The 15,376-nt window shown below is 42.7% G+C and overlaps 1 protein-coding gene across 1 annotated transcript in view; it reads left to right on the top strand.

The window, feature by feature from the left end:
* Positions 1-14,560, top strand: part of LOC144020336 (multidrug and toxin extrusion protein 1-like) — a 33,433-nt gene extending 18,873 nt beyond the window's left edge. Inside the window, exons 10-16 of the mRNA XM_077523711.1 lie at positions 8,125-8,233; positions 9,153-9,228; positions 10,158-10,227; positions 10,304-10,436; positions 10,511-10,605; positions 10,691-10,757; positions 12,965-14,560. Of these exons, the coding sequence (XP_077379837.1) occupies positions 8,125-8,233; positions 9,153-9,228; positions 10,158-10,227; positions 10,304-10,436; positions 10,511-10,605; positions 10,691-10,757; positions 12,965-13,179 (765 nt within the window). The 3' untranslated portion in view covers positions 13,180-14,560. The remainder of the gene's footprint in view (positions 1-8,124; positions 8,234-9,152; positions 9,229-10,157; positions 10,228-10,303; positions 10,437-10,510; positions 10,606-10,690; positions 10,758-12,964) is intronic.
* The last annotated feature ends 816 nt before the right edge of the window (positions 14,561-15,376 follow it).

The following is a 15,376-nucleotide window of genomic DNA, read 5'->3' as shown; positions in this document are numbered from 1 at the left end:
CCAACCACAGGCACCGTTAGAGTGAAGTCGTGGAAGTCGGAACGGATGAGCAGGCCCAGACGGGTCGCTTTTGGTATGCGAACGTCGTACGAAAGGGGGTTGTGAACCAAGATCAGAGTGGTGAGGGAGGCGTCCACGATGGGCGTGGCCTCCAAGAGTAACGACAGGTTCATGAACTCCGAAGAAGGTTGGAAGAAAGCGGAGCGAGCATTCAAGACCTGGTTAGCTCGTGTCACCAAGCGAACCGGAATGTTGATCGTGGTCGCCGGAGCGATCACTTCATCCTCGTTTAAGACTTCGCAAGCATCTGGGATGGTCTGTCCGGACTTCATGTTTGGAAGACTGGGAACACAAGCTAGAGGTTCCGAGTTGGTGAGGGACCAAAGCACGTTGTTGATGGTGTCCACCTGGACGGCAAGACGAACAAGCAAATCTGCACCCACGAAGAGGGTGTGAGGCGCGTCCGGGACAACCAAGAAGTAGTGGGTCAGTGAGTGCTGCTTCCACTGAAGGTTTAAGGCGCACACGCCCACTGCAGTTATTGTGAGAGGGGGTTCCGTGTTCAACGGAAACCGGCAAGACTTGGAGACGAAAAGCATGTTCGGGTCGAGATCTCGCAAGTTGTCAGCGAATGCTGCAGAAATGGCTGATTTGTCAGCCCACAAGGCGAGGACGGCGTCAAGAACAGGTGCACCTTGCACGTGGACACCTCCGATGATGCGCGGGGCGTACCCTGCATCAGGCGGGGGTGGGTCAAGGTCACAAAGAAAGGTGTCGTGGCTTCTCAGCCGGTCCTTTGTCGGGGACGCGAGGGGTCCTGCCTTGGACTGTGTCGTGTCCCAGCTCCCTGTGGGGGCGTCTGCTTCCCCGTGGGGTGGCTGCGCCCGAGTCACAGTGCAGAGCTGAGCCTGGTCAGGGCCCGAAGGAAATGTCGGCAGGGCCTGCCGCACCTGGGCCCAAATCTGGAGTCTCTGGTAGTCTATGATGGGTTGGAAGCGGAACAACAGGTCTTGGCCAATAAGAAGGGGGACTGACTCAATGGGTCCCACATAGACTGGATGGATGAATTCCATGGGGCCAATGGACCAGTGTACCATCGCGACAGATTCCAGCTTTGTGTTAGTAGGTGAGAAAGCGCTAACGGTGAGTGGGCACCGCCGTAGGCGGAGCGGTCGACTGTTAGCTTGTGACGCGGCGCGGAGTTGTTCGAACACCGTGTTGGACATCACCGTGATGTCCGCGGCGGGATCTACAAGGGCTTCGTAGGTTAGAGCTCGCTCCAGGGTGACGCTCAGATAGAATTTACGAGCCATCCCCCTGGTGGTGAGGTCACCTAAAAGCTGTTGGAACGGTCTCACGTCATCGGTTGATCGCGATACATGCGGGTCTGCTGTATTTGGATCAGCCTGCAGTACCAATATTGTTGAGTCAGAAGGCAGTTTAGTAGGTGTCTGAGTGTCGGCTACTGGAGGCCCCTCTGGTGACCTCTGCTGGTGGGTCACTTCAGTGGGCATCCGGCCGTCGGTTAGTCATAAAGGCGGGTCTTTTGACGAGTCTTTTGACAATTTCAGGAGTGCCTTCAATATGCCGTTGGCAACTGCGTTGTGGTCAGTCTCGGAGTCGGCTTGGCGGTTCCGGGACTCGCGGCAGGAATCGGTTGCTGGCGCGCGTTCAACTTTATCACGTTTTGGATGATAGCGCGAATCGGGCTTACCTTTAGCAACTTTGGAGCGCCGGCGGTCGTCAGCTTGCTTTTCTCCGTCCGCTTTCTCGTCACGCGAGTAGTCGGTTTTGGAGCGCGGTTTCCGGTTTCGCGGGGCGCGGGACTGTTTTGACTTTTTGGATTTAGTCTGGTCTTCCCTCGGAGCAAAGGAGCAAGCTCCCTCCAGCTCTGAAGGAGGACCCACGTCCACTTTATAAATTCCTGCGTCGCCTACCTTGGGGGCGGATAATTTTAGCTTTGCATAGCCCCTAGCTGCTAAGTCACGTAGCTGCGAGCTATTCAGTGTCTCAGGACACAAAGCCAGTCCCAAGTAGTGGTTAAGGTTTTGTTGGAGGTTTCGGACAAACAACGTTTTAAAACCAGGATCTTCCTCCATGTTGGGCTCGTTACGAGTCCCAAAATAGGCATCGCGAAGACGACTATAGAAAGCCTGAGGAGCCTCCTGCTTTCCCTGTTTGACGAACATGGCGACTTCCATGCCCGACAACCCAGGAGAACTGTCAAACTCGCGTGAGATGGCTTGGTGCAGTGCCAAGGGGTCAGACAACACATCAGCGGGCTGCCGTTCCAGCAGTCTGTTGACTGCTCGGCTGGACGTCATTTTGATCAAGTACAACTTATCTTCCACGGTTGCCATTGGGAACCGCTGGAGATGATAGTTGATGTCTTTCAAGTACTCTGTTGTGTTGTGGGACCCCCCTGGTTTCGGTTCGAATTTGGTTATATTTCGAGCCAGCTTGTCCAAATCTTTCCAGGCCACGCCCATTTGTCCCTCCAACGGGGGAGTCGACATGGGTCCACGTTGGAAACTGTCATCACCTGATGGCCCGAAAGCGTGTGGGGAGGCGGCCATTGGAGGTGCCAGGCCTAAAGCGGCGGTGGTCACTGGCGGCGTCCTCCAAGCGGTTCCAGACTCAGGTGGCAGTTTGAGCTGTGGTGCTGTGGCTCTGGGATCAGGAGGTCTGTGTGGGGGTGGATCTCCCGGCCGGGAGGCTCCTCGGGAGACCTCATGCAACTGCTGCGCGCGTTGTAACTCATGTTTAATATGAGCTAACTCTGTCTCATATTCCTGCTGGCATTGTCGGAGGCGGGTAACCTCGGCTTCAGTCAATGCTAATTTGGTTCGCAGGTCATATGAGCGGTCCACTTCGGCATTACGTTCCTCCCTAAAGGTCTGTACCTGAACTTGGAGGCGCTTCACTTCATCGGTTGACTGAGCTAGCGACGAACTCACCCGAAAGTAATTAGCTTCTGCTAGCCGAAGTTGGTCTTTTGACGGTCGTTCAGTCAAGTCAGTCACCTCTGCTTTTAGTTTGTGAATTTCATTTGCCGCGGATCTCAGCAGTTGTTCTTGCTCTCGATTCGTCTCTTCGGCAGACGCGAGAGTTTGGGTTAACTCACCAATCTTTTGATGGGAGTCGTCAGTGGAAGCAGACTCATCTACATCACTGCCCAGATTTTCGGCTAGCGCCGCATCTGCGCGGGCTTCTGCCTCATCCAGCTGCGCTTTAACGTCATCCAGCTGGGTCTCCATGACCTTCACTCGGTCGTGGGCGGCTTCAAGCTGTGCCGTGGCATCACGGCTCTGCTGTTGTGCCATGTCAAGTTGGTGTTCCACTTGACAGTCCTCGGTATCGCTCAGCTTCAAGTGTGCGGCAAGGTTCAAAGTCAGACATCCGAGCATTCGAATGAGTGACTTGTCCTTTGGGGCTTTGGTCTCAGCGTCACTCATGAGCTGCGCGAGGTTATCATTTAGCGTATTGACATCCGCATCCCTAATAGACTCAGCGTATCCAGGTAAGAAGTCCTTGGTCAGCTTCTGCACCAGTTGAGCCAAGGTATCTAGGTTCTCACAGGGGCTGGGAGTCTCTCGGAGTGATGCCATATTGTCAATAGCTTTTTAAACGATCACACTTGTACTAGCGTTTAATAGTTAGTTAATCAGCGTACGCAGTTAGCTAACTACCGCTATCAAGTATTATCGTCAACAATACACACTGGGTTCAAATTATCAAAAGGGGAATTGCCACAAAAGCAAAAGATTTGTAGTGGGCTATGCAACCCACAGCTTACACTATAGTTGGGAGAAATCAATTCCAGTTATCAAAACAAACAAAAACAAACGGCAACAAAAAATAAAATAATAAATAAAGCAAAATAAAATAAAATAAAATAAAATAATAATAATACTAACTTCAACTTGACTCACTCAGCAAAGAATAGCTTAAACGAGGGACAGGGTAACTCTAAAATGTTACAGCGGTCAATCCCAAAAGCTAAATCAAAAAAAAAAAAAAAAAAAAAATTCAAACAAAAAAATTTTTTTTTTTTTGGAAGTCGAGTTAAAAGTTGAAATTAAAATTAAATTAAATAAGCAATAAAACAGAAAAAGGGGGAAATAAACTTAAAAGGGGTTAATAGTCTTAGTCAAATGACTGGTTACAGTGTCCGTACAGTTTCATGCAAATGTCCTGTGGACGGGGTTTTTGGGACACAAAAACTGCAGAACTATACAGAAATATTAGAGCTGCCTCTCTAATAATAGCTCATTCGAACTCACACCTTCTTATTAACTAGACACAACCGAAAAACAAAAACAAAAGAACAAACAAAAACAACAAAGTTAAAAATAATGGATAAAAATTAGAAGAAAACAAATAAAAGGGAAGAAAATAATAATAATAGTACTAGGTCTACCAAACCAACTAAACAAACACAAAACCTGAAATTAAGTGGAATGTTAAGTCAAGAATATAGCTAGTTAGCCTAGTATGAAACTGGATAAAAGGGAATACGAAAAAAAAGAGGAAAAAAAAGAAAAACACAATAGTGTAAATAGTTCCTTTGTATTAATTTGACCCAGCAGTATGTTTTGTTGATGCACCCGTAATTACTCTCACGCTAGGCAGCGTAAAAGGCTAGAATGCGGTCAGCTATTACTATAATCCTTAAACGCAAACAGTCAATTAAGCCTACAACTGCGTTTAATCGGACGTGGATAAATTTTTTATTATCCTTGTGTACTAACGGTGACGACACTCACTAAGTACAACGCTCGACACGGAAAACAATTCAAAAAGCAATGTGAAGTGACATTGAATCAGAATTATCGCGGAGCAAGGACCACCGGCGTTAAAGCAGCAGTGGGGGGGTCAGTTGTCTATTGACAGCTCAAACGCTGTCTGACAGCTGACAACCTGCGAGACCCGCTCCCTTTCGGGGCGTCTACAGGCGTGGCTCAAACTCGCCAATGAGAAGGGAGGGGGAGGTACTCAACCACGCCTCCACGAGCCACACAGCTCTTCACAAGGACTATGGCGCCACCTTGTGGAAATGCGTACACGGTACAGGTAAGCAGCTAACGTCTTAGCGCTCTGTTAATCCGCTCGCCACGAGCTGAAACTTTGAGTCGGCGGCTACAAAAGCTCAGTCACGACTCAAACTTCTCCCACAAGCTAGGTGTAGGAGGAACACGGGGAAAGTGACTCGGACGTCGTTTACGTTGCTCGCGGTTAGCTACTCCGAAGCACGTAACTCGAGTCGGGTCAACGCGACGCACGTAGGCTGTCACGTGACTTCCCACAATTTCCGGAAACACAACAACACAAAGACAAACAACTTCAAATTCAGCCAGCTGAAATTTAAAAGTTGCACAACTCGAGTTCTATCACGTACGTTTTCAAATACAAGCCACTATTTTTTCAAACGGTGACCGGCTCTTACTTTTATTCCAACAATCAATCCCGTTACTCTCGTTTACTTATAGCACGTCACTCCGTGGTAACACACGCAAGATGGCGGCTAACCAGACGCTCGATTCAAAGCTGAAGGGGAAAGTCAGTGCAGTTCTATGTAAGAAGAAATGTTTACCTTTTTGCACAGAGATAAATGATTAGGTACACTACGTGAAATGCGTTTTACTTTTCACGTCCAAAGTTTTGTATTTTCGAGTGGATCTTCTTATGTTTTGTAGCCTCACACGGCCGGCACCATTATGTAGCGATAATTGGGTCGTCTTTTGGACGAATTAATAATCTGGACGTTACAGAGGTAAATTGTATTTACCTCAATAACCTCTGGGGCACCACGTTTGTTTTGCTTCGTATTAACAGGAGCAAACAACGACCAAAATCCTTCTTTTATCAGTCATTGATAATCTAAAGTCGCCACACTCGATATTCAGTGGTTCGTTGTACTAACAAAAGAATAATAATCCACTCGGAAACACAGATGACTTAGGCGGAATAAAGTTTATAAAACATGCATTTATTCACGATTGCTACACTACAGAATCAAAATACTGCCTATCTAACTATTCTACCGTCAGAAGAAAAGAAATAAAATAAAGCGAATGAAAATAAGGAAGGAATGCGAATGAATAAAGAAACAGGGAAAAGAGAAAATTTGACCTGCCAGATTTGTGATGTTTCAAACGTAAGTGGCACACAGTGGATACGCCGAGGTAGAAATCAAGCGCACTTACGAGCCCTGGAGTTGCGTAGCAACGAACAGAAGTGGCGGCCTTTTTGACAAGGGGGAAAAAAAGAGTCAATGTTCGTTGAAAAATGCAAGGAAAAAAAAAGGTTTATTCCACAGGTTAGCGAGGGAGCCGCGCCAGGGGCCTGACGTAGTTGCGCGGCTCGTCCCTTGATTGGTTGGTGATCCGGCGAGGTTGATCCTCGCCGAGGTTGGTTCTGCTGGGCAGCTGTCCGAGCTCAGGTGTTGCAGCTCGGTCAGTACGCGCCTGCGTACGGGGAAGGCCAGCCGTTGGAGGTGCGTTGGCACTGCGGCGGAGCGCCACCGAGTAGCAGGTGCGGTGCGCGGCTTAGGTGCACAACCTTGAGTCCGGCGGTGCGTTGCAAGTGTACCCGGGACCGAGAAGGTCGGGCGGGTGAGCACCGATAGTGGAACAAAAAAACAAAAAAACGAAAGAGTCTTTAGTCAGCGTTGCAGTTTGCACTTGCTTTGGCGTGGCGTGGCGCGAGGATCCGATCTCGTTAACGGATCCTGCCAGGAAAGAAAAAGCCACGTGGTTTGCAAGTTTCTTAGACAAAGGGTTCGAGCAGCCTGGCTGGCCCACTTGCAAGTCGGGCCAGAGTTTTTGGAAGAGGCTTGTGAGAGCCGGAACAGGCAAGAGAGCAGGAGGGCAAAAAAAAGAAGAGAACGGGCAGTGGTCTGCTCGTGTTTTTATAGTCTCTGGGTGGGGCGAGCAGGTGAAGGCACACCCTTCTGTTCGCTCGCGCAGACTCTCAGAGGAAAATTATTAAAAAGATTAATAATTTGGCATTAAATTTGGTCAGTCTGGCAAATCAGTTTTCCCACACAACCCGTTTAACACACATTGTAATTAATGCATCATAAACTAACTTGTGAGGTAACTTCTACTTGTCTAATCTGACTGAACTGAGAGACATTGATTATCTTTCATTCTTTATGGAGTACACATGAAATAGGATGTTCATACACACAAAGATATAACATGAATCATTCGTAGTTCAGTTGTCTGTCAAGAATTATCATGATATAAATGTGTAAAATGCGGTTACTTATGTGAGTTGTCACTAAGGATAGTTCCAAGTTTCGCCACTTGGAGGTGTTGTTGCTCCATCTAGACGTTCCAGGAAGGGCGAGGCGCCAGAGTATCCTTTTGTGATTGATAAGAAGTCATGAACATTCCTTTGATCGGTCATTTGTGTATTCCAAACCATTGGAGCCATTTGTTCGGGCTCCGAGCAGACTGCTGGAAATACACTCCTTTGGCAGACGCATAAATTCCTTTGTCACCTGGTCAGCGGCTTCAAAAGAGTTTTGTTGGTGGCAAGGACCACCTGTAGAGCTGACCAGGCTGGATCCTGTCTGGGCATTGGCATATTCATGCACTGCAGAGAATTTGCTTCAAGAGAAGCAAACTAAAAAAAAATTAGAGGGTGGAATGGACCTAGGCAATAGTTGTTACAGTTAAGATACGCAAATATGTCATGTCCATTGCAATCATGGGTTGGAAGGGGTTAAAATTCAACACAGATAGTCTAATATAGTCTAGAGTAGCAAACAGACTCACTCGGGAAAATAAATAAATGAATAAATGAATAAATGAATAAATGAATGAATAAATAAATAAATAAATAAATAAATCATATTCCTGTCTTTGAATAAGATAATAATAATAATATCAAAATGTTTGCCAACGCCAAAATTATCTTAGCTTCATAAGTATTATCAGCTGTATATGGCAGTACCAACTATGACCAAACCAAATTCAAAATGGTCCGACTGACAGATGAGTTGCATCTCATGTTGGCCACACCCTGATCTAAACAGTTTGTTTTTTGTTTTTGTTTTCGTTGGAATTCAGAATTGCTCATATGCGTTTTGACTTTTTATACATTCTACCTTTGCAGTTCCCACTTGGAACTTCTGCTGCTGCTAGTGTTCGAGTTGGGAATGCTCTTGGTGCAGGAAACATTGAGCAAGCTAGGCTGTCTTGCAAAGTTTCCATCATCTGTGCATGTAAGTAAACCTGCAACTTATAAGTTAACATTTGTTAAGCAACATAGGATTAAGGTCAAAACGCAGTAAACACGGCTAAATTGTAGATTGTACAGGAACCAGATGCCATGTAGTAGGTAGGTGACTGAAATAGAAGGTAGCGGAATAGAAAACAGAATACTGAGTGGGACAGACAAATGCCTTCTCAAAGTCCACAAAGCCTGTATGGACTATAAGCGAAGTGTGCATTAAGTGTGCGCATGCGCGAGGGAAAACACGAGGCTACCAACTACCCTATCAATTTGAATGGCGGAGATTAGAGTGATGACAATCTTTGCGTAACTGTACACTTTAAAGCATGCAAGTCAACTTCCCCGGTGTTAGTAAACCACATGCTATGCATATTAATAAAAACAGCAACTTTCCAGCGGTTGAAACGTTTCTATCAGAGCCGATTCCATTGGATCCAATTCATTTTCAATGACCGTTTGGTAGTTTCGCCTACCCACAGTGCACCAAGGCGCTACCCATAATGCACCTTGAATTCGAGATGCGCACTTCGCTTATTTGAGCACATACCCTATAGAGAAAGTATAAAGCGGGTGTAGTGTTCCATACATGGAATGAATTTCCACATCCACCTCCTAGAATGAAGTTCGACTGATTGTCCAACTTGGTCCTCCATCACTAACAAATGGAGTCGTCCGATCCAATGCATTTCCATTGGAAACAAAACGGGGAAAAAAAAAGAAGATCCAGCAAGCTTGCTCACTGAAAGGCTGTTGCAGGAATCAGAACAGGAAAGATGTTTGCTTTATCTGTATTGACAGTCTAGCTTCACAATGCTAATAATTCTGGAATTTATTTTCAGCATTTGTCACTCTTGATCTGTAACATGATGTGTTCTCTTGCTGTTTTGTGTTTTTTCCCCCCATTGCAGTCATTGTGGCCTGTTTTGTTGGATCGAGCATCACCATTTCCAGGAGTGTAATTGGTTACATTTTCACCACAGAGCAGTGAGTTTTACCGCTATATGAAATAACTTGACATGTGCCACAGAAAGGAACTGTTGAGAAATGAAAACAAAAGACCCCATAAAGAAGAAACGCATCGGAACACTTTTAATATCTTTTGTTGGGGTAGACTACAACCCTGATTCCAAATTTAGAGAGGATGTCAACCCAAACATTTTCTTTACAATATGTTCTATACATCCTCATTAGTCTAAACACGGCATTCTGATTATATTGCAATGAGTTAAGCAATAAAATCCAGCCATTTTTAGCCAGCTCAGTGGGCGTCCATTTTGCCGACGCTCACGTAGCCTCTGTACCAACAAATGTCAGGAGAAAGGCAGATTAGACAGCGAACAGTTGAGACAAGTGAGGAATAAGCGGTCAAGAAAAAGGGATGGACAGGTGAGACAAACAACTACTCACCCTAATACTGTAAGAAGGGAAACCAAATGCCTGCACAGGCCCAAATGTTTTATGCTGAAGTTTGATATGGATGGGTTAGCACTATGGCTGGGTATTGATTCAGATTTCCAAAATCGATTCGATTCGAATCAGAAGGGCCCGATTTGATTCATTATTTGAAGGAAACATCCCGAAGTCGATGCTAACTTTCCGTTAGCATTTGCTAACTTCCTGTTAGCGTTAGGCTAGCGATGTTTTGAAAACGAAGCGTGTTTTGTATTTAAATATACAGTGGATGTAATTTTTAACGTTGTGTATTTAGTTTCACAGTTAACTCCAACTGCAGTGTCATTAAACACCTTAAAGGACGCTTAGGGGACAACAGAATAACCAGGATAACATACACTACACACTTGCTAGCTGCTAATGCTACGCATATTGAGCATCTTGCTTTTTCTCTAGCTAGAATGTTAATATTGTATCACATCTCATCATATTTGTGTCATAACTTTACCTTTTTCCTTCAGAGATATTTTGGCAAGAGTTTACGATGTCCTGATTGTTTTCGTCTTCTTGCATCTTTCTGATGCCGTCGCGGTGAGAAAATTATCTCTCTGACATTTTAATAGAACGTTAAAATGTGCTTTGTATAAACGCGCAACGATCGCCGCAGGGTGTGAGCGGAGGTGTCATCCGAGGGGCCGGCAAACAAAAGGTCGGCGCACTATGTAACCTGGTAGGACACTACTTTATTGGCTTTCCCATTGGCGTGGCCTTGACCTTTGCAACAAACATGGGCATCGTCGGTAAGACTTGTATGTTCTGCAATCCAAATGTGTCAATGTGTGATTCAGGAACATCGCTCTTGGTTCTTTAACAGGACTTTGGACAGGACTGACCATCTGTGTGTTAATGCAGGCTGTTTTCTTCCTCATATATTTGTACAAATTGGATTGGAAAAAGGCTGCTGAAGAGGTTTGCAACTCAATTCCCTGAAAGCACAAATGGGACATGTCATTTGAGTGATTTTCATTCAATATGTTTGAATGTCTTTGCTCAGGCTCAAATTCGAGCTGGCGTACAGGTCAACTTTGAAAACACGTTCCAGATGGAAGATCGCAAACCAGGCAAGTGTACAAACAATGTAAACATTTCATACAATGCTCGTCTGTCCACCTAAATGATTGATGTTCAATTAAAAAAAAAAAAAAAAATCCCATTTTTTTTCAAGCACAAATGGCATTATTGTTGTTACAATATATTTAGTACCCGAAATATGAATCAGTGTATGTTTTAAGTTGAATGTTTTAAAATGTTGTAGGTTGTCCAAACTATCGCCATTTGCGGCTCACCATCCATCTTTCATGTAGTAAAAATGACATTTGACACGGCCATCAAGGCTAGTTGATTAAAAAGGGTAAATGTAGCTCTAGTGAGAAGTGATGGTGCGCCACTACTGGTAATAATTTGCTTCATATACTGTAGATATTTTCAAGATATGCAGACTAACTATTTAGGATTAAAATAACACAATTTATCTTCAAAACACTGTGGTGAATAAAGATAACTCAATTTTAGTGTTGAGTGCAGGGGTGGATCTAGTGTAGTATATAATAAAGGGCCAAGGCCACCCCAAAAATCATAAACTATTTGACTTATCATATTTAACAGAAATATGTCATGCAGCAGTTAAAATATATATTGATTTCAGTGTGTAATAACTGAACATCAAACGAGTTCTAAATGGCCCTTGCATCCTTCAATCTTTCTCAACAGTGATACCTCTACTTACAAAATTAATTGGTTCTGGAAGAAAGGTCTTAAGTAGAATTTTTTTTAAGTAAAGACACATTTTCCATGTAAATGCCCTAATCCGTTCCAAGCCTCCCAAAATTCAGACATAAATGTTTTGTAAAGCATAAAAATGAATACATATAACAATTACATTATTGCACAATAAATGAGAGCTGTGCATAATGTAAAAAACAAAGAAGAATAAAAATGATGGTCATTTACTTTTTTAACTGTTGTCTTCTTCGTTTTTTGCCCTCTTTGGTTCATGTTCTCGCTCAGAAGTGTTTTTTGCCTGGTGCTTTGTGAAGAACTGATCCAAGGATGTTTGCTTGTTTTTTTTTTTTCAACAATCCTTCAAAAATGTCCAAGGCAAACATCATCATAGTGAGCGATCGCCCGAATGGTGAACACTTTTTCGGGTGATTCTTTTCAACAAATTCCGAAACTTGATGGAAAATTCAGGTACGGCGATGCATCTTTTTCCAAAAAAGACCCATCTCGTTGCAATTAAAAACTTACTGTGCAACATAGCCTTGACCAATTTTTTTCAATTTTTGCACAAATTTTGTCGGCCGTTAATGAATACATTTACGTAAAACTATCTGAACACCTCATGGCTCGAGGGGCGAATGACGAGGACGCTACATAGACACATATCTATTATCAATCTATTTTCACACATGCTAAGGTAATAGCCATTCGCAGAGCAGCTGTAAGTATGTTGCATTCAGGAAACTCTGGGAGCTGTGAGTAGCAGCCCATACTGTAGTTTTACCTTTCGTATCCTGACACTTCTTTCAGAACAAGAGGCAATATTTTCCTGTTGAGGAGTTTCGTAACTAGAAAATTTCGTATGAAGGCACGTTCGTAAGTAGAGGTACCACTGTATGTAGCCCTCAAAGGAAAACGTTTGGACACACCTGGTTTAAATCTAACTGAATGTGTGCCAGGTAACCTACAAGTATTTGATTGACTGTATGTTTCTTTTCAACATTAATACAACAACACAAGACAAAGTTAATGATGTTCAAACATGTCCTGCCCAAAATATCTCAACAAATAAACAATTTAAAGTTACTTAAAATTAAACAAACAGTGAAGGAAAAAGTAATGTAATATAATTATTTATTGTTGAAAGTGTGAAGGGACCAAACAAGAAATCATTATGTACTTTTTAAAATGAATCAGCCCATTAATTGCTTATCAGAATTTAACTGTCAAAAAAAAAAAAAATCTATATTGGTTGGCCTCTCATAAATATTACAAGCAAAGATATATAGCTTGGTAAAAGAATCACTAAAAGTATACAACCAAAGCATGCTTTTACCATGGAGGTGAATATGGGACCACATTAAAAAGTAAAATTTACCGTTAAGTTGCAAATGCACATAGTAAATGTATCGATATCTGACTCTAGAGTGTCATTACTGTACAGTATATTGAGAAATGACAATGTGATACATGAACATTTTGTCCCTGCCCAGAAAATGTTTTTCTGTCACGTGTGAGTCAAACTAAAGTTGTGTTGTTAAATCGACAGACTCAAACACCAGCCAGGCCGCTGTGTCCAGGTGTGAGAGCGCTACGGAGGACCGGCAGTTTCCAGCCCAGCATGAAAGTGCAGCCACCACAGTCGGCGAAGTTCTCACAGTCACACAGCTGCTTTTAAGGCGGGGCTTGATTTTACTCGTCTTGGTTCTCATCCTTGTAGCTGGAATCTTTGCGAGTCACTTCCTTGTCAAACTGCTGAAATGATCAAATCGCGTTTGTTTGTACACCCGAAAAAGAGAATTGTTGACCAACTTAATTGAATTGGGGCTCCAGGTGGAGGAGTGGAACCGCCACTTGCCTTTGGTGCCGGTTGGCGTAGGTTCGATCCTCCACCTGGGGGAGAGGCCCATGTGTGGCTTGCAAGAAGTAAGCCTGTGAGTGAGTGAGTGAGTGAGTGAGTGGATATTAAAAACAACAACAACAAAAAACACTTAATTGAATTGCTTCAAGTGGTAACACAAGATTGAATTAAATTAATCCAAATTTAATATAGTTTAATGAATTCAATTGATTAAACTTAATGACCTCATAATTGATTAAACGTATTAAGGATTTACACTGGCTCCCAGTCAGCTGTAGAATCGATTTTAAAGTTTTGCTACTCGTCTATAAATCGCTAAATGGTTTGGGTCCTGAATATATCCAAGAAATGCTGATTGAGTACAAACCCAGCAGGGCTCTGAGATCTACAGACTTGGGCCAACTAGTGGAACCCAGAGTTCGAAGTAAACATGGTGAAGCTGCATTTAGCTATTATGCTGCACACAGATGGAATAGGCTGCCAACAGAAGTGAAGTCAGCCCCGAGTGTAAATGCTTTTAAATCCAGGTTAAAAACTTTGCTTTTTTCAGATACCTTTGATTAGGGACTTTTAAACAGCTTTAATTAAGTGTTTTTTTTTATTATTTTAAACTTCCTTATGTTAAATGTTTTAAAGTTTGTTGAATAATGTTTTAAGATTGTTATTGTATGTTCTTTTTAGTAAATTTTGTAACCTATTTTCATTTATTTTTCTTCCTCTGAATGTTAACTACTGTTTCTTGATGCTTATGTGTTGTCTTTCCTTGTGTAAAGCACATTGAGTTGCCTTGTGTATGAAATGTGCGATACAAATAAACCTGCCTTGCCTTGCCTATTATATTATAACTTGGATCAACTTAATTTAATTGTGTGTTACCACTTGAAGCAATTCAATTAAGTTGGTCAACAATTCTCTTTTTAGAGTGTACCTGTCAGTCGTCAAATGAACACTGGAAGACACAATAGTGGTTTTGTATTACAGTAGTTGCTTCTAATATAAAGTGATTGTTTTGTCTTGTGTAAATCATCATGATCAGACCAACTGTCATAATGCTCTCAATAATATTAAAGGGATACTTCACTTATTTAGCCCATTTTAGCAATAAAAAGTTAATATTTTGTCTATAATTAATTTGATACAGCTTGTGAATGTCAATGAGCTGTGATTGGTTACCCGAGCCCTGGTGATGTCGTTTTCAGTTGACAGCAAATTGCAAAATGTGTTTTTAAAGGTACTAATTGTACATGAAAAATAATGAAAATATCAAATTTATTATAGGCAAAATATTCATGTTTGACTGCCAAAAATGGTTAAATAAGGAAAGTACCCCTTTAATTTTGCACCTTTGTACCTTTTTTCTTTCATTTTTTCCCATGATTGACGGGCCAATGATTGCAAGAATAGTGACTGAAAAATAGTGACTGAAAAAACTGTAAGAAGGTGGGGCTTAAACACAAAAACAAAACAAAACAACGCACTGTCAATGTTGAATACTACGGAGCCCCTAAGGTGACATGGTAGAAAAAAAAACAAACTTTGCATTCCCTCGCAAAACATTTTGCGTTCCTTTGCGAGGGAACGCAAAGTTGTTTTGCGAGGGAACGCAATCTTTGCGAGGGAACGCAAAGTTGTTTTTTTCGCTTACCATGTCACCTTCGCTGCAACTTTGCGTTCGAACGAAAAGATTGCGTTCTCTCGCAAAGTAAGTTGTTTTGCGAGGGAATGCAATCTTTGCGTTCCCTCGCAAAGACGCAAAATGTTTTGCGAGGGAACACAAAGTTTTTTTTTCCTACCATGTCACCTTAGGGGCTCCGTAGAATACATATGGAAGCCCATTCCCGCCAATTAAAAAAAAAAAAAAAAAAAAAAGTGTTTTTTTTTTGTTTGTTTTCGCCAGTGGAATATATATATATAATTTTATTTTTTATTTTTTTACACGTTAGAATGAGAATCCGCCAGTGAGAATTTTTTTTTTTTTTTACACCGTCAGTAATCGTCAGTGGATTTAAAAAAAAAATACTTTTTTTTACACGTTAGAACGAGAATCCGCCAGTGGGGAAAATTTATTGTACAATTGTACTTGGCAACATGTATTATAAT

Source organism: Festucalex cinctus, chromosome 6, assembly GCF_051991245.1.
Source record: "Festucalex cinctus isolate MCC-2025b chromosome 6, RoL_Fcin_1.0, whole genome shotgun sequence".
Taxonomy (NCBI): domain Eukaryota; kingdom Metazoa; phylum Chordata; class Actinopteri; order Syngnathiformes; family Syngnathidae; genus Festucalex; species Festucalex cinctus.
The sequence above is the reverse complement of the archived record's forward strand: the minus strand, read 5'-3'. Positions and strand labels throughout refer to the sequence as shown.